This window comes from Danio aesculapii, chromosome 25 (genome assembly GCF_903798145.1).
Source record: "Danio aesculapii chromosome 25, fDanAes4.1, whole genome shotgun sequence".
Taxonomy (NCBI): domain Eukaryota; kingdom Metazoa; phylum Chordata; class Actinopteri; order Cypriniformes; family Danionidae; genus Danio; species Danio aesculapii.
This window is the reverse complement of record NC_079459.1, coordinates 30,660,778-30,680,851: the sequence shown is the minus strand read 5'-3', so window position 1 is coordinate 30,680,851 and position 20,074 is coordinate 30,660,778. Positions and strand designations below refer to the sequence as shown.

The window sequence follows — 20,074 nt, the reverse complement described above, 5'->3', positions numbered from 1 at the left end:
TATATAAATGTAATGAATTACTTTTGTAAACCATTTAAAATTGATATAATAACACTAAATAATAAAAATACAGTTGTACATGACCTCGTCGTGTACATAAAGTCTTTTACGTAACTTTAAAGTCACGCAAATAAAGGTTTTGTACTGCCAGTGTGAAATGTAAATAAATGACAGTAGGAGTACTGTAAAAACTGTCATACTGTAAAATTAAAATGTGGTAAAGAACATTTTACCATAAAAGAAGTTGCGGGAAGGCTATTTTACTATAAAATGAAATTTTGGTAGGACTGTAAAATACATTTACTGGTAAGTTACTGTAAAGTGGCAGTTGCGGTAAATTGCTGGCAACAGTGCTGCCAGTCAGTTACCGCACAAATATAATAAAATGTCTAACAGCGCAATTTGGTCAATGAAAATAGCTTGACACAAACTGAAACTTGAGAGTTCTGCTGCGTCAGTAACTGATCACTCTGATCTGCTCATTAAATAAATTATCAGTGCAATGCAGGGGCTATAACAAAGTGATGTTCCGTCTGCTCTCACAAAGAAAATATTTAATGTTTTTTCAGTTTAGTGCCGAATTCAGTCGTATGAAAATGTACGATTTTAAAAAGGAGGCGTGGCACCCAACCACGCCCCTAAATCCAATCGTCATTGGAGATAAGGAAATCGTACTAAATTGTACGAATGAGAAATTCATATGAATTAGCCACAAAAAAAAAAGTTACGAATTGCCGTGAAATTGTGTTGTGATGTTTTATATAAAATATTTCGGAGGAGCATGCGCTGATGTTTTAACAATTTATTATTGACAATCATTCTATTATCCAATCAGCATAAGACCAACCCCTTTAAATAACCAAGCAAATCTTACTTCCGTTATCTCTCGATTTCAGCATCCCTCAACTTCCTATCCTCTACACCTTTAAACCTGATTCTTATTTAAATAGTCTTGAGGCTGGGCTAGACACTACGCTCTGACCCTTATCTCTCCTTATCTCCCTCACAACAAGGAGAATAACACAAGTTAGGGTGTCTTTTCAAACTTGGAGCCCTCCTCCCAGACAGAGGATTGAGTTTTACTAGCACATCTCCTAAGCTTTATGTTACACTCAACCCTTTAAACCACACTACCCTCTGGGTCACGGCACCAATTTGGGGTCACAGCACCAATATAAAGCCTCTGGTTCTGCTCAGCCCACTCTAACCAGGATTCAACCTAGTGATTCCGGCATGGGAGATCTCTGAAAACTGCAACCCCTAGTGTGTTGCTAATGCACCTTCTTAGGCCAGAGGACTTGTATACTTACACGCCTCCTTCTAGCCGACCTCAGTTATACCTCTCAAAACCTCAGACCTGCCTCAACCAACTCTGAGCAGGAATCAGACCAGCAGTTCTGGCATAGAATCAGGCACACTAACAATGTTGCTCCTGAGGCTGGAGGAATAAGGCTTCTGCACAGCTTCTACCAGCAGGCCTCCATTACACTCATCCTCAAAACCAACGTTACTCTGAGCAGGATTCAGACCAGCAATTCCTGCATGCAGGGCAGGCGCACCAACAAGGAGACTAAAGACAGCAGCATCTTTAGTTAGTAGATGGCGCTTCTTTTGATCCTTGGGGGTTTACTGAGCTTTACTTGCACAGCTTCTACTAGCTGGCCTCTATTACAATCATCTCCTAAACCCCAGTCCTATCTAAGGCCTCTGGGTTTACTGGTTTAACCCACTCCAAGCAGGATTTGAACCAGTGATTCTGGCAAGGGAAGCAGGGCCATTAACAAGAAATCAGCCTATTTAGTATCTATTCTTTTTCACCTTTTGAGAACTTAAGATTTACTCCCACATCAGTCTCTAGCTGGCCTTCGATACACATTAAGTCGACATTGTGCATTTATGAAGAGAGCTTCACACAGGTGAGTGGGTTTGACAAACCACCTGTAGAAACACTCTTCTCTCTCAAAAACAACACTCCCCCTCCCCCTCCTAACTCTAGCACCTAATGCTCTGAGCACAAACATTTCCTTTGTATAATCAGCACGTCTTGTGTGTATTGCATCTTCTTGTTGAATCGCTGAATGCCTCCTCAGTTGTAAGTCACTTTGGATAAAAGCATCTGCTATTTGACTAAATGTAAATGCAAAATGATTCCATTTTAAATGGGTCTATGCAGTTTACATACACAATTTGAAACTATTTTCATGTGCTTTTTCAGGCCCCAAACACTTTTGTCGGTACAATGCTTGCAATTTTTGTGTAAATGTTAAGAAACCAAGGCAACTGCAATAATCTGTCTCAAGAAACATTTAAGTTGAGCACCAAAGTTTAAAGGAACACTGTACTTTTTGTTTTAAATGGGCTCATTTTACAATTACATGAGTTAAATAGATGAGTTTTACCATTGCTGAACACTTTTAGCTTAGCTTAGCATAGATCATTGAATCGGATTAGACCATTAGCATCTAACTCAAAAATCCCCAAAGAGTTTTGATAATTTTCTTATTTAAATTTTGAGTTTTCTGTAGTTACGTACGGAAAAATAACGAAAATTAGCTAAAAGTTGCTATTTTCTATATCGATATGACTTGGAACTATATTATCATTCTGGCGTAGTAATCAAGGAACTTTGCTGCTGTACCATGTCTAAAGCATGCGCAATTATATTACTCAACACCTGATAATCTTGGAACCATGGAGACATTAGTGAGATATGATTCAGAACTCATTTCAAGCACTGCATAATATTTTTTCAGATGCTAATGGTCTAATCTGATTCAATGATCTGTGCTAAGCTAAGCTAAAAGTGCTCTGGTTAGACCCAGAGATTGACTAAATAGATTCAAAAATGGTAAAACTCAACTCTTTAACTCTAGGAAATTGTAAAGTGAGCCTATTTTCAAAAAAATACTGGAGTGTTCCTTTATTTGTAAGAGGTTGTTCAATACAGTATATGAGCAATAACCGTAATAATGCCTGACTTCACATTCACAGCCAATTTCAATCCAAAAGAGTTTATTCAGGGTTAATGCGGAATTTCTGGGGCACAAATAAGGATGAAATGCTAACATACAGCACTGTGATGTCCCTGTAGGGTGTGCGTGTGTGTGTGTGTTTATGGACCAATAGTTGAGTGATGATTTCGAAGGTAAATTTAGCCTGATCTATTGTGACAGTGATTTGGCCGAGAGCCACAGTGGGAACGACTGCCCAGACCCTGCCGAATATAAAACCCAGAATCCCTCAGTCTCCACAGTGCCACATGAGATTCTATTGGATGAATATGAAATGACAGGAATATGGAATGTGGAGTTTAAGTCTTCCCCACGGTCTGGTATTGTCGAGGTTGTGTGCGTGTGCATGGTGTTTCATACTGACAGATCATTTATTGAGGAGGACAGTGAGGAGGGAAAGTCTCAAGCAAACTTTCCGCATTGATTCCTGTGTGGGTGGCAGGTTTCCATGGGGACTGCAGATGGGAACAGTGTAGACCCAACCTCAACCACTGGAGTAGAGTTAGTCTCGCATAGCCAGACGTTTGACTATCAGCATAATGTCTGGCTGAACGGCTGCTTATTCTGGCCAAGAGCCGTCTAGTGAGACAGGATTGGATAGAGTGGAGTGTAAACATACAATATTTTAGATTAATTTCACTGCAAAAACGGCAGCAGAGCACAGAAGTCATATTTTACTTAGGCTGTGAATCACATATTATAAAAAAAGTGTATATTGGCAAGAAATATCTTTTGATTTAATGGTCTTTTCTGGCCGCATACAAAAACGCAACAAAGAATTTACTTCTACTGGCTTTTTTATGATATATGTTGTAATAAAATCAAACACATACTGCATGGACAGTGTAGTTAAAATAATGACCATATGACTCTCATGAACCGATTCTTTTTAGTGAATCAAACACATACAGCATTACCTGTAATATCTAATTTATGAATCAAATGCACACAGAATGACCAGTAAAACACATGAATCTTATGCAACAGTGCTTTCTAGTAAATCAAACTCAAACTTTGTGACTGTAGTCTAATTTATGAACAATTGATTCATATGAAATTGTTCCTTTTAGTGAATTAAATGCATAGAGGTTGACCAGTAAAAGTCCATCATTCATTTTTTATGAAATGGATCTTTAAAATGAACCCAATTACTTCTGAATCAGACAGAGAGACCAATGTAAACCAGTTTCTGAATAAATGACTCTTATGAATTATCCATGCTTAGTTGATCATACAAATATAGAGAGACCTACTAAATCCAATACTCGAACAAATGACTCTTATGAATCAGTTTTGCTTAGTTAATCATGAGACCATCTCAATTCAATACATATACAAATGACTCTTATGAATCAGTTCTACTTAGTTAACCATACACATACAGACCGAGACCATCTCAATTTATTACATATACAAATGACTCTTATGAATCAGTTCTGCTTAGTTAACCATACACATACAGAGAGATAATCTTAATCCAATATGAACAAATGACTCTTATGAATCAATTCTGTTTAATCATACACATACAGAGACCATCTCAATTCAATACATAAACAAATGACTCTTATGAATCAGTTCTGCTTAATAGTTAACATATACAGAGATAGAGACCATTATAATTCAAAATATGAACAAATGACTCTTCTGAATCAGTTCTGTTTAGTTAACCATATACATTCAGAATGACCAGCGTAATCCAATTTATGAACAAATGACTCTATTGAACAGTTTTAGTTAATCATACTCATTCAGAGAGACCATCTTAAACCAATATATGAACAAATGACTCTTATGAATTAGTTCTGTTCCATGCATTGAGTGACCAGCCTAATCCAATATATGAGCAAATTACTCTTCTGATAAGTTCTGTTTAGTTAACCATATACGTTCAGAGTGACCAGCATAATTCATATTATAACCAAATTACTCTTATGAATTAGTTCTGCTTAGTTAATTGTACACAAATAGAGAGTGACCATCGTAAACAAATATATGAACAAATGACTCTTATTAATCAGTTCTTCTTAGGTAATCATACACATACAGAAAGACCAATGTTATCCAATTTATGAACAAACAATTCTCATGAGTCAGTTCTGGTTAGTAAACCATTTACTTTTAGAATGACCAGATTAATTTAATTTATGGAAAAAATGACTCTTATGAATCAGTTCTGCTTAGTTAATCATACACGTACAGAGAGACAATCTTAATCCATTATATGAACAAATGACTCTTTTGAATCAGTTCTGCTTAGTTCTCATACACATACAGAGAGACGTGTTGTGACTTAAATTGATGTATAACAGCAAGAGTGATTAATTAATGCTCCATTTATTGTGTCATTGTCATAATGTGAATTTATTTACCCTGGCATTTATATATATGCTGTTTTACTTTAAGAACAGTTTTCCTATGATGCTTAGCGCTACTGAAAGTACGCCTGTAACCATTGGCACCTGACACAGTGAGAGTGTGTGTGTTCGGAGTTCGCTCCTGTTTCAGTATACAGCAACCAACTTCAGTAAACAGTTAATTTTCATTTTAAACAAAGTTTCCAGTCGTCATTATTTCTGCTTAACGGAAAAGACAGAACAAGACGATCTTAATCCAAAATATGAGCAAATGACTCTTATGAATCAGTTCTGTTTACTTCACCATATACATTTAGAATGACCAGAGTAATTCAATTTATGACCAGATGACTCTTATGAATCAGTTCTGTTCAGTTAACCAAACTTTCAGTGTGACCAGTGCAATTCAAATTATGAACAAATCAGTCCTGCTTAGTTAATCATACACATACAGAGACCATTGTTTTCCAGTTCATTAACAAACGATTCTAATGAATCAGTTCTGTTTAGTTAAGCATATACCTTTAGAATGACCAGAGTATTTCAATGATCAGACTGTTTCAGTGAATCAAACATATACACAGTGAACAGCATAATCACAGCCTAAAATCACTCCTATGATACTTACAGCATTTGAAATCATTATAACAAAACTACAAGCATATGAATCAGAATCGAATCAATCTAAAGCAAATTTGAGCCGAATCAGGAATTCTCTGTGGCTTTGAGAACGAGTCTTTGCCTAAAAGCAGTAGCATAAACGAACGAACAGATTTATGACTTCCAGAATGTGGGTGTTACTTCAACTCAAAGTCCGCATCCAAAAAAATCTTGAAACATTCGTCCCATTATCTGATCACAAACAGCAGACCGCTGAGAGATCAGCAAAGATAAATGTTTGCCTTCTGTTTCTGAGACGCCCCTTGTTGCGCGGGAAGCGGCAGCTCTGTGAAACCGGCGAACTAATCTCATCAATTTACAAATGCAAATATTATGTTTATTAATCTAATGTGCAGAGCTGTACAAACATTTATTACCCTGCCAACTACCCGGACTCAAACATATGCGCTTCTGCAATCACAACATGCATTCACACACACACTCCTTGTATAGCCTAAAATGCTTAGCAGCTCACAAGCCTGTTTGTGTTGTGTGTTGCCATGGCTACAGACCACAGATTCATAGGGATGACACTGATCAGTAATACCTAAAAACCTGACTCACCCTGACAATCACGACCTCTGATGCTTTATGATTTATTCTCAAGTGACCATGAAATGAAAATTGAATTTCTCTATTATTTAAATGCACACTGCGAGCGATTCATTCATGCATATATATGCACGTTTGCATCCTTTTTATAGTCGAATACAATCAACAGTCAACAGGAAGAATCGACATTATATTCTTTCCACAATACAGAAGAAAAGATTTGATGCTTCTTTCATTTCATCTTGATTTTAAAAGTGCATTATGTAGATTTTGTCCTATTATGTGGATTGTAAAAAAATAATGATTGTGGCATGCATAAACTGTATTTTAAGTGTTTTTTTATACAGCAATCGTTTTAAAAATGAAAAGAAATTACTGGGCAGGTTTTTGTATGCTGAGATCATGTAAGCAAATCAAGTCCACACTCAATATTATTTTCTTTATTTAATACCGCCACAAAAAAACTTATAGCATTTAATAATAAGTCGATTTTTGTGTATGAAAAATTAATTTCAGTAGATTCAAAAGTTAATAAAATTTTTTCACTATGATTTTTATGTGACCCTGGACCACAAAACCAGTATTATGGTGCATTAACAGCAGATGTGGATGAAGAGTCAAGTGTGAGTGATTTACATGTTAAGTCAATGCAAAGACGCAAATAGATATCCTGTGGAATGATTCGCGTGAATGACACGTTGTGAATTTCCAGTTCATTAACAAACGATTCTAATGAATCAGTTCTGTTTAGTTAAGCATATACCTTTAGAATGACCAGAGTATTTCAATATATGAACAAATGATCAGACTATTTCAGTGAATCAAACATATACACAGTGAACAGCATAATCACAGCCTTAAATCACTCCTATGATACTTACAGCATTTGAAATCATTATAACAAAACTAAAAACAGATGAATCAGAATCGAATCAATCTAAAGCCAAATTTGAGCCGAATCAGAAATTCTCTGTGGTTTTGAGAACGAGTCTTTGCCTAAAAGCAGTAGCATAAACGAACGAACAGATTTATGACTTCCAGAGTGTGGGTGTTACTTCAACTCTAAGTCCGCATCCATAGTGTTTTGCACGTTTCGCGCTTGCGCCCCATTCACTTTGAATGGGTGACGTCAGGCGTGGCCGAAATGCATTGTTGATCCGTTGGCGCCACTTGAGTGGCGTTGCTCGCTGCAGAAGTGGGGAACTTCTCAACATCTCATGCCCCAACTGAAGTGTCAGCCAATCAGATCGCTTTATGCAAATACAACAGCTTAGACAGTAATCAATTGCGGACTAATTTCATTGGCTGACGCTACTATGATGATCACATTGGCCCCAACTTCAGACACGCCCTCTTTCAAGCGTTGACGCTAAAGCCCCGTGTGAATCAGGTGTTAAGGTGCGATTCACTCGAGTTGGAAAATCTAAACTTTACGACATTCATGGCACATTAACCAATCAGGAGCTTGCTCTCGTAGGAGTGTGATTATGATGTTGCTCCTGCTGTTGGTGTCCCGAAGGAAAGTCCTCTTGCCGACACTGGACAACAGCTCATCAAACTGGGGTTGGCTCAGTCTGAAGCACCGCTAAGAGGCTTCCATCATCCAGGTACAGTTTCTGGAGGTGTTTAGGAACTCTGAGTGCACCTCTGAAAGGATCTAGTGCACTCCAACATGGCACCAAACGAATCTACGCTGTTTTTCAGCCTTCCTAAATCACATAAAGCACAGATATTCTCTCAATTAAATCCATGTTAGCCATTTAGCAACGAAACGAGTCACCGACCGCACAGAAGCCCTGCCCATGACATGAATGCGTGTCTATTGTGAAGTGAGTTTCATGCACAAATCATGCGACTTTGACATGCGAATAAAGCGAGTAAACTCAAAGTGAAGTTTATTTACAATGTAATTTCGAGAGGATCACATGCTTACCCCACAATCAAGAACACCGTCGGCTCTGGTCCTCGCCGGGCGGGTTGGTGTTTCTGTGCAGAGTTTGTATGTTCTCCCAGTGTCCGTGTGGATTTCCCCCAGTTTCCCTAGTTTCCTCCCACCGTTCAAAGATATACGTAATACGAAACAGACTAAGCCGTATGGGATGTTTTTTTTATCATCAGCATCAGTATCTTTCCTTCTCAAAGTAGTTCACCTTATCCACTTCAGCCAGGGAAATTTTGAGATCTACCTGAGCTCAATCTCCCCTCTCGCTCTGCGAATGGGAAGGAGTCCTTGGCTTGAGGATCCCTTGAGCTCAGTGCTCTCTCCAAGGACAGCATGCCAAACAAGCTTATGATAAATCATCAGCTAATTGTGAACTCTTGAAATGTTCACACGTTTATTTATGCACGAATATCGCAATTTATTTGCGCATGCTGCGTCTGGTGTGAACACAGCCAGTAGCCGACTGGCCATAGGGAACACTGGGACATTTCCCGGTGGCCTGATGGTCAATCTGACCTACCACAGTAAATCTGGCTCGACATAGAAACTTTAATAACTTTTATAATTACACACATAGTTTGTGTACTTAACAATTACAAGCCAATGAGTTATTTTTTTTGAAAGTAAAGTCAACTAATCGCTTTTTAGAGTGTATAAAACATACGTGATTACATATAAATGTACATGGGCTGAGCCGGGACGAAAGTATCATCTTCATAAAAACCTATTTTTAAAAGATAAGGTTTTAGACAATTATACAGTATGTTTGCTGTGTTTACTAACTCATAATTAAGGCCAGACAGAATCTGTGGTCATTTTTTACTATTTCCGCTGAGAATTTTGTAAAAATCTGCGGATTTATGTGGAATAATTTTGGGAGTATCTTAACTAAAAACTTAATTTATGAAATAAAAAATAATAGCTTTGTAACTTTTAAGGATTACAATGCAAATCCAATTAGATCTGCTTATTTGGTAAACAAAGCAAGTCTTTCATATAATATATATCTACTAAAAAACAGAAAATGTTGCTTTACAAACTGTAAATATGAAAATTTTAATATTACTATTATTATATCACAATAATATTAGTGAAATTAATGAAAAAACTGATTAAATATAATTTTACACACCTTTACACAAGTAAATACATAGACTCGAAGGGCTACAAATCTGCAGATTTCTGCGCCACAGATTCTGTGTGGGCCTACTCATAAGTGTGATCTATCAATATTGGGTGGTATTTTGAACAAATATAGAACAACTTCAATATAATTTCACTTTGAAGAGTTCACACTTACAGTTAAAGTCAGAATTATTGAATTTTTTTATTCCTTTTTAAATATTTCCCAAATGATGTTTAACAGAGCAAGGACATTTTCACAGTATGTCTGATAATATTTTTTATTTCTGGAGAAAGTCTTATTCGTTTTATTTTGGCTAGAATAAAAGCAGATTACATTTTTTTATGAACCATTTAAAGGTCAAAATTATTAGCCCCTTTAAGCTAATTTGTTTTCAACTGTCTACAGAACAAACCATTATAGAGTAACTTGCCTAATTACCCTAACCTGCCTAGTTAACCTAATTAACCCTTTAAATGTCACTTTAAGCTAAATAAAAATGTCTGGAAAAATATCTAGTCAAATATTATTTACTGTCATCATGACAAAGATAAAATAAATCAATTATTAGAAATGAGTTATTAAAACTATTATGTTTAGTTAAACAGAAATTGGGAAAAAGGGGGTCTAATAATTCAGGGGGGCTAATAATTCCGACTTCAACTGTACATATTGCTTGATTATTAGCAGGTTTGGCATGCGGATAGAGAGAGAGAGAACCCTGACCTCAGAGATAATTGAGCCCAGGGCTCCCACCTTGTCTTATGAACACATAAGGGGGTCAGAGATCAGGTAGGTCTCGAGAGCTCCCCTTGGTAAAGAGAGAAAAAGGAGGAGATGGGGTGGACGGGGGATTCTTCCAAAACGAAGATAAGGTAGTAGGGTGAACTTGAATGAGAGAAAAATCATATCACGTGCTCCTCTCGAAGCTAGTTTGTAAAACTTCACTTAAATATAAATTACACATTGTTACTTTTGACAATATTTGCTAGATTTACTGGCGTAATCTTGTTTGCTTTAAATATATTGGACTATTACCTGGTTAATGTTCACTGCAAACATATTTCATTTTAAATTTCGGTTCCATCAAATGTTTCGAAAGCAATCCAACAATGCAAAATGTTAACATTTTCTACAGTTTTAGATTTTTTTTCCATCATTGACAATATGCATTTAAAACATATGAATCAAAACACTGAAAACTCCAACGTGGAAGTGAAAAATAATGTTTGTCTATTAGCAGTGGGACATAAATAACAGTGTTACTTTCATCCCCACAGGAACTCTTGCCATTTAAACCCGATTTACTTTTAAACTGAAAAACTCAGAGATTTCCACCTTTAGGATGTGTTATTGCAGTAAATAACCTGTAGATTGATCATCAGAGTGATGCTTAAAAAGAGAAACACAACTAGTAATAAGAAAAAAAGCTACAATAATTTACTTTCTGCATATAACTACAGAAATTTAGACCTAACCAAGTAAAATCAGCTGTTATTTGGCAGCTCCAACCAGGATTGCATGCTGAATGTGCTTTTATAGCCTGGAAATCAAATGTTGTCAGGGCTTCGAGAAAATCGCTTTGTTACTTTGGTCCCCGTCTGCCCTACGTTATCTACAAAATCTAACTATGGAAATCTTTCAAGCATTTAAGATGCTGATGACTGTTAAACATATCATAACAGTCTTGTGAAAACGATGCCACGCCCTATCTGCCTCAGCCACACCCACCTGGCCCCGCCCTGCCACACCCATCTCACATCACAAACCACTGTTTCTCCCAATTTTTTCCAAGCACTCCATCTCCACACATGGCCCTCATACAGGATGCAGATGCCAAAACATTCTTGACCGTCTCCCAGCTCAAACACACACTAGATCAATTCTCCTGCTCTCTCTCTGCTATCATGTGAGTTTGGGGCAGCTGCCGTCGCAGACACGCTTTGATCCCCATACCGAACAACGCTCACTTCAGTCCCACTTTAACTGGCGCGCTAATTAGACTGCAGGTCTCACAGGCGCCGCAAAAAGAAGCGGAAAAGCAGGAACATCTGTGCGTAGGGCAGCTGATCCACACCTCTGAAAGTGACTCTTTCTTTTCGGGACCTCAGATCTGCCCAATGAGCCCTCAACGGAAACCAGAGAAGGAGGGGTCTCCAAAAACTGTGGCTTTATTGTACACGCTCCAGCCTCTCGAGTATGAATGAGTTTTCTTGTGAGTGCACATTTTCAGATGTTTGAAGCTTCTTTGCAGAATTCATAACAATGAAACTTTAAGAAACTTTTGGTGGTAAGTTAAATTGGCTGTAAATGTTGAGATTGAGCAGTCTTACCTCCATTGGTGGTCTGAAGCAGGTAGAGTGCCAGGAAGAGGGCAGACAGGAGCGGACACGGGACGCTCATCTTGCCACTTTAGTCCGAGTCTCAGAGTCTCTGCGGCCACTTTGGGACCTGGAGAGTGTTCAGGGTGTACTCATGGAGGGGGCGGGACGGACATGGATGAAAATGATACCCTAAACCACCCCCCTAAATGCAAAGAGAAATCCAGCCTCTAACACACACACACACACACACAAGCAACCTCACGCCCCAGCCCAGCCCTGCAACAACGCCCCTCTGGAAATAAAACTACACCTCTTTTGCTTCATTCCTGTGCTTCTCCACTCACAATTTCCATCCTCTGTGGCTCTGTTAAATGATTCAGCTTCAGTTAAATGAGATGTGGAGTTTCTTTAAATCTTGGTGGAAGTGCTGATGTGAAATAATCATCTCTAAAAAGTTCTATAGAGTCATGAAGAAACTTGAACTGCTTTTCAAAAAGTTCCTATGCATTGTTAAAATTAGATTACTGTAATATGTTTATATAAGAGTCATTCTGTAGTTTATGCATTAAATACACTGTAATACACTGCAGTTTGAGTATTTTTTCATTAATATTTTTATTTTTCCCCATTTTTAAAATCTTTTTGAATCACATTATGGGATCTTAATCTTTCTTCCAGCAACTTTTAACCTTGAAAAGTTTGAAAAAGTGACTTTTGTTAACATTTTTAATAGTTTAAAGTGATATTTTGTCTGGGTTGGTGTTGTATATTAAGCTACAAAACCTTATAATAAACTGCCAGTACATTTTCTGTTATTTTGCAGACTTATTTCTCTATATTTTATTTCTATATTAACTCTGTTTTATTGACGTATATTAGTCAGAGCGCAACAGCACCAAATACATAGACTCACAAGACATCAATCTAGCAACAGAAAACAATTTGCTCACATTTGCTGTATCTCTGAATAAGCATTACAATAATATATTCTTGCATTAAGAACAATATAAAAACACAAAACACACACACACACAAATATATTTATAATAATAATAATAATAAGAAGATAGATAAAATGACATTATAGTAACACATATTAGGCCTTACAGCAATACAAAATAATATATAAATACAAATATGTAAAAGGTACAGCAGTAGAAAATAAATTAATAATAAAAAAACACTCTCCGTTCATAACTAAGCCATGTGCAGATAAAATAGGTCAGCTCTATCTATCTATCTATCTATCTATCTATCTATCTATCTATCTATCTATCTATCTATCTATCTATCTATCTATCTATCTATCTATCTATCTATCTATCTATCTATCTATCTATCTATCTATCTATCTATCTATCTATCTATCTATCTATCTATCTATCTATCTATCTATCTATCTATCTATATATATATATATATATATATATATATATATATATATATATATATTTATAATAGGTTCCATCATGTTTATTTGATTTAATACAGATTTTCAAAGTTGTATTCTTTTTGAATAACCCCGTAAAATACAAAAATATATCTAATATAATATAATATAATATAATATAATATAATATAATATAATATAATATAATATAATATAATATATTATATTATATATTTTTCTATTTTTGATTCAAAAAGAATACAACAAGTTTGAAAAATCTATATTTAATCAAAGAAACATGTTGGAACCTTGGGTAATTAATCAATGTGAAGAGTACTTAAAGTTTTTCAAAACTTCAGAGCTTCCTTAAATTTCATCTTTTCTTCTTTGCAGAGTTTTCAAAATTCAAAGTTGTGAAATTCTTTTTGAATTCTTTTTATTATTATTTTTTTATTTGATTCTTTTTCATTTTTAAAATGTGAGAGGAAGGGTGCCAAGGGTGTCAAATTTGTCAGTATTACCGCAAACTGTATACCTAATCTTTTTTATTTGAATAGACTGCATCAGATCATACATCCAATGTACATAACTGGGTGGAGAAGATTTTTTCCAGTTATAAGCCTTTTAACAATAAATAAACAGAAGGCCAGTGTATTTGACTATAAAGATGACAAAGAAACATTTGTGGGGTTAAGTCTAGGTAATGCTCCATATATTATTTCTTATACATTATATTATTTAAACATTCTAAATGTCAGTAAAAGTCACTTTGTTAAACTGTAGAGTTGAATTTTTAACATCAAAAGTCGACAGAGCAGAGATCAAGCTCCCATAATGCAATTCACAACCGTAAATAAACAGAAAACAAAAATGAAACTGTTAACAAAACTGTCACAAAACATGAAAACTGTTACTTAACAGATATTTTTACAGTGTATAATAGGGTATATGCAGAAGCATGCTAATAGGACTTTTAATTCGTCAGTTACCTGGGTTAAGCGCTTCCGGTGAACTATATGCCATTGAAAAATTGGCGCGTTTAAGGTCTGTTTTCTTTAAAAATCAGCGATCTCCTCTGGCTGAGTGATATCCGATATAAAGTGGGTCTCAGATTGTACAAGAAGCACTGAATTAAATTACATTTTTCCCCGCCATGTCTTTATAATATGAGCATTTATTTTACCCCAGTATATTCAATGGAGCTTCTGCGCTAGCCTGCCGATTCTAACAGGCGCACGCGAGTAAACGTTTTTTGTCTTGTTTTACGCTTGAGCAACTAAATGAATGCCAAAGTCTATTTAACTGACTGTATTTTAATTACATTACAACATCGATGCTGTAAAAGGAACTGTATAAAATGGAAAAAACTCACATTAACAGGTCACCGGACGTTTATCAGTATGGGAACAACACTATTATACTCTATAGGTTATTAAAAAATGCAATACTGCTTTAAATTAAATTAAAGAGTGATCTTTTAATTTTTATTTTATGTTTACAAAGTAAAATAATGACATTAGAAATGCCATTTTAAAGTCATTTAGTGTAAAAATAGTTTGTATACAGTAAAATAAAAATCAAGTCAGTCATATTTCGAACATAAATCATTTGATGGGATATTAAAAGAGTCTGTTCGCTCCCAAAATATAAATTGTCAATTTACATTAGTATACTTTTCCATTACCCTTCAAACCAGTAGGTTTCACACGTTACAGTAAATGAAGATTATTTCACACACACTCAGACCCAAAAGTATCTTCAGCAAACCCTAAATGTTTTTTTTAGTGTGTCATAGTGGTGTCAGTCTCTATGGCATCACTGCAAAACCTTTTTGTCTGCAGAGATATTTTTAACACCCAAAACACCCTGGTAACCAGCATAGCGACACACAAAATAAAACAGAAGTTGCAGAAGTGTATTCAGTGACTATTTTTGACATCTGCATACAGTATGCACTCAAAAATCCTCAAAACCAAAACGCTGAAGAACTTTTTAAGAATCTCCAGAGTACATTAAAGTAATTTTTAGGAACACAGTCAAAGGAAATAACTAGATTCTTGATGATTTCAGTTAATATCCAGTCATTTTCCTTCAGCTTAGTCTATATTTCAGAGGTTGCCACAGAGGAATGAACCGCCAACTATTCCAAGGCACAGTGATAGTGAAAACTTGTAAAAAGATTTTAGTTTTCTGAATAAACTGTGGATTGCTATGGTGTTCAGAAAGTTTCCAAGGTCTTCTAAACACTCGCTAGGACTTTTCGAGTTAGACTCTTAAGATGTTTGGAATAGTGACTGTGGCATTTCAAGATGGTGTGTGTATGGTCTGAATCACAGTCTACTTTTTTAAATGTATATACTAGCATTTGCATATAGTCAGTGTACAGTATGCATCATCTGATTTTCTCATTGGAAATACAGCCTTTACCTGGGCTGCATTTTTGCGAAAAATAAAAATATGTTGCTCCGGTAATGTGTCATTGCATGTTGTAGATGAGAAATCCCCTAGAGGGCGCTGTCAATTTTTTTTTTGTGAATCTGAAATAGACTATTTGGGGGGCGTTTTGTCTTATGTTTCAGTTACACAACATTACACTACTTGTACATGTTCATGAGAAGGCAGGGCTTGACGAACAAATCATCTAGCAAACAACTGACCTAAACCCTTCCGGAAACCCAGCCATTTTAGTTTTACCTTCATTTTACTTTGCGTTTAACTCTATTGTGGAACTATGATTCACCAGACTCTTTACAAAGTGAGCTACTGAGCAAACTGACCACTTCAGAAAGGTTGTCCTTATGGTTTTTTGTGGTATTTATATTGACCTTATTCTTCAATGCGGAGGTGCCCTCGTTTTTGCGATTGTTTTAGAACTTCTGATTCAACTGCCTATAAGAGAAATGACTAGGAATAGTAAACCACAGAAAACGGTCAAACTACTTGCTCTACAAACAAGTGTTTGCATAATTATACAGACAAAGCAGAAAAATATAATAAGAAAATATCAGTTTGCAGCATCGAGCAGAATGAGCTGTTTTTAATGTCTAAAAATGAATGGAAGTGTATAAGACCTGAAGTCGTGAGCCAAACAAAATTCAAATGGTTGCACCTGCTCGTACACTGAAAAAAATTATTCAAAGATGATTCATTGGATTTACTCAATTTTTTTTAAGTTATGTGCTCGTAAACAATTTATTTGGGCTGAATTTAAACAAACAAATTAGGTTGAACATTATTAAATGTAATTTGTTTGTTTAAATTCAACACAAATAAATTGTTTGCAACAGCTTTGCATGCAACACTTTTTTCAGTGTACGCATAGAATAAGGTGAATAGTAATGTTAAAAAAAACTGCATGAAAATAATCCTTTATAAATAATTCAATAATTCTTTAATAATATGTCCTAGTAAATATTATTAGTGTGGAAAAGAACAAAAGTTGTTGACATCATACTGTCCAAAACTGTTCATTTTACCCACAAACTGCAGTGAAATGAATGTTTAAGTACAATTAACAGTGTCATAACCGTGTAGATCAAACCAGCCAACACTCCCGTATTTCAGACCATCACCCGTCACCCTCCTGTTTTGTTATTTCTCCCGGAAAGCTCTTGTAATTTCACTCCGCCCTCGTTCCTCAGCTTTTTGGTATTGTCTGTTACACCCCCGGGTCACCAAATTTGGTATAGTATCTGATCGCATCGCCTGCTCGAAACCCAGTCCATAGTACAGTTATAAACCTAGTTCTCAACAGTGTTATATTAAGACAATGTATTAATGAATAAAAATGTATTGTTGCCTCCATTTAAAAAAAAAAAGTAGAATCAAATAAACTTTTTAAAATTGAACTTTGTACAATTAAACTATGGTGGCGCAGTGTGTAGTGCTGTTGCCTCACAGCAAGAAAGTCGCTGGTTTGAGCCCCAGCTGGGTCAGTTGGGATTTCTGTGTGGAGTTTGCATGTTCTCCCTGTGTTGGCGACATGTACTATAGGTGAATTAAATAAACTAAAATTGGTCGTAGTATATGTGTGTATTTCCTGATCCTCCAGGTTGAGGGTTAAGCGTTGGGCTGACAACCCACCTCATAAAAATTAGATGTTATGGAACACCAACATGGTGCAGTTAAATATTAACTTCAATATAAACGGCCCAGGGAGTAAGTAAGAGTAAGTACACTTTGTATAATGTAGCTGAAGCCTGATTAATTTATTAAAATAAGTTAATGCAACATAAAACAGGGTGTCCGCGGGGTCTTAGTCTTAAAAGCTATTTTGCAAGGTATTAAATATTATAGCATTTTTGATTATGCAATGGATTGTTGTATGCTAAAGTTTGCCTGAATTAAATCTGCGAATATCAGGAAGCTGTGCAGTAATTCCTGCTAGTTTTGACATCATGCTGCTTTGTTTACTGCAGTACCCATTATTTCTGCAGTTCTATAGGCGCCAACCTGCTGGATTAGCAAGATTTAATAGATTTGTATTCAGTATATGAATAATGTTTTAGTTTAGGATTATTTTCTAACATTAATATTAAGTAAATATACTGTTAATTAAAATCTTGCCAGTGTTTTCGGTTGTAACCTAAAGTGGTTTTAAAGTCTTAAAATGTATGGATAGTGTTAAAAAAGGCCTTAAAAGTTATTGAATTTCCCTCTCTGATTTCTGTATATACTCTGAAAAAATATTTGTTGTCTTGATTTTAATTGTCATTACATTTTAATAGTGTACAGGGTTGCACAATTGATCTTGTACTTGCTCATAAAATATAGACTGAATATGCGACGCACGTAAAGTTTGCGTTTAACATCATTCAAAGCACTATCGGCATGTAAATGCATCGCCAAAACGAATAAAAACTTTATTTTCAGAAAGTGTTATATAAACATCCTCTCAGTCTATGACTATTTACAGCCTATTTTATCATCCGCCAGGTGAAAATCAAATGTTTACAGACCAAACAGGGTTTTTTTTTTAGCAAACACCCCTAATTATTATACAGAATAATGCTTAACAGCTGTGCAGCTCAAAGTGTTTAGTCTTATCTTGGACTTGAGCTAAAAATGAACTCTCACGCACACACATAACCCCTAACAAACATAAACTATTTGAGAAAACCCACTCCCTCCCGTCGAGTCTCCGATTACACAAGAAAACGTCTGTGTGTGTGTGTGTGTTGCTGTAATCCTTCACCCTTAAAAAAAATCATCCCAAAAAACAGTTTCCAGACCTTCACAAGGACTCACTGTCACAATGCCATTAAAAAGTTAAAAATAAACCATGGCTAATGCGCGTGTGTGTGTTAGATATTTCAGTCATGACATCATCTGGAGCCACACACACACACACTCATGTTTATATTATTCTGTCTGCAGACGCGTTCAGATTCGGCCGTATTCACAGGAGTCGCTGGTATCAAATTACAGGAGAGCTTAAAGCTGCTGTAAGCTATTTTTTAATCCCTCTCTGAAAATATTCCTACCTGATAGATAGCGGCGTCGCTGTATATGCGGATGGTAAGGGACATAGTTTAATAATGTGTACATGTCACTTCTCTAGATAAAAATGTCAAAGTGAGTGTATTTTAAACAAAATAAAGTTTGTTAGGGTGGCACGGTGGCTGCACAGCAAGAAGGTCGCTGGTTCGAGTCAGTTGGCATTTCTGTGTGGTGTTTGCATGTTCTCCCCGAGTTCGTGCGGGTTTCCTTCGGGTGCTCCGGTTTCCCCCACAGTCCAAAGACATCCGCTAAAGGTGAATTGAATAAACTAAACTGACCGTAGTGTATGAGTGTGTGTGAATGAGAGTGTATGGGTGTTTTCCAGTATTAGGTTGAGGCTAGAAAGGCATCCACTGCATGAAACATATGCTGGAATAGTTGGCGGTTCATTACGCTGTGGCGACCCCTGCTAAATAAGGGACTAAGCCAAAGGGAAATAAATGAATGAATACAATAGAACAATTAAAAAAATTTTATAAACTGCACGTTTTGGTTTTCGGTGGAGTTTATCCGTTCTGAGGTGCAGAAATTTGATGATGAAAAATGTCAAATAACTCTACACGAGTCTTCATTGAATAAAAAAACACATTAATTCTTTGTTAAAATGGAAAACTTTATCATTTCTTCTGCCCAAATAGTTTAAGTTCACTTGAAAGGCCTTGAAAACACATCAAAAATCTTTCACACCATTATATTAGGGTTAAATTTTGCAATCATTAATAAATCTATTACCATAAATCTAGACCATAACCCCTTGACAGCCCTTTTTGGTATTTTAGAGAGAGCCGACTTGACTGTTGCATCTCACCAGGTTATTGCTTTTTCTACTCTTTTAGCTAGACGAGCCATTCTTATCAAATGGAAACAGGTGATTTGTCCATCACATGACATGTGGATCAGAGAAATCTGTAGTTACATAAAACTTCAGAATTTAAGATGTTTACTTGCAGGATCTCTCAAATCGTTTTACATGATCTGGAACCCTGTTTTAGACTATATCAAAGGCTTACTCTGTTCAATTGGTATCAGATCTAATACACAGTAATTAACTGGAAAGAGAAAATATTGACTCCTTAATGTGAACTTTTAATTTATTTATTTTTTTGCTCTTATCGAAAACTTGCTCATTTATTATTATTATTATTTTTTTTAATTTAATTTTTGTATTTTATTTTAAATTTATTATCATTATTATTATTTCTTTCAGAGGATATGT

General features: G+C 35.8%; 1 protein-coding gene across 1 annotated transcript in view; it reads right to left on the bottom strand.

The window, feature by feature from the left end:
- cspg4 (chondroitin sulfate proteoglycan 4) overlaps positions 1-12,106 on the bottom strand; it is a 117,834-nt gene extending 105,728 nt beyond the window's left edge. The window contains exon 1 of the mRNA XM_056451875.1: positions 11,979-12,106. Within this exon, the coding sequence (XP_056307850.1) occupies positions 11,979-12,048 (70 nt within the window). The 5' untranslated portion in view covers positions 12,049-12,106. The remainder of the gene's footprint in view (positions 1-11,978) is intronic.
- Positions 12,107-20,074: the final 7,968 nt, after the last annotated feature.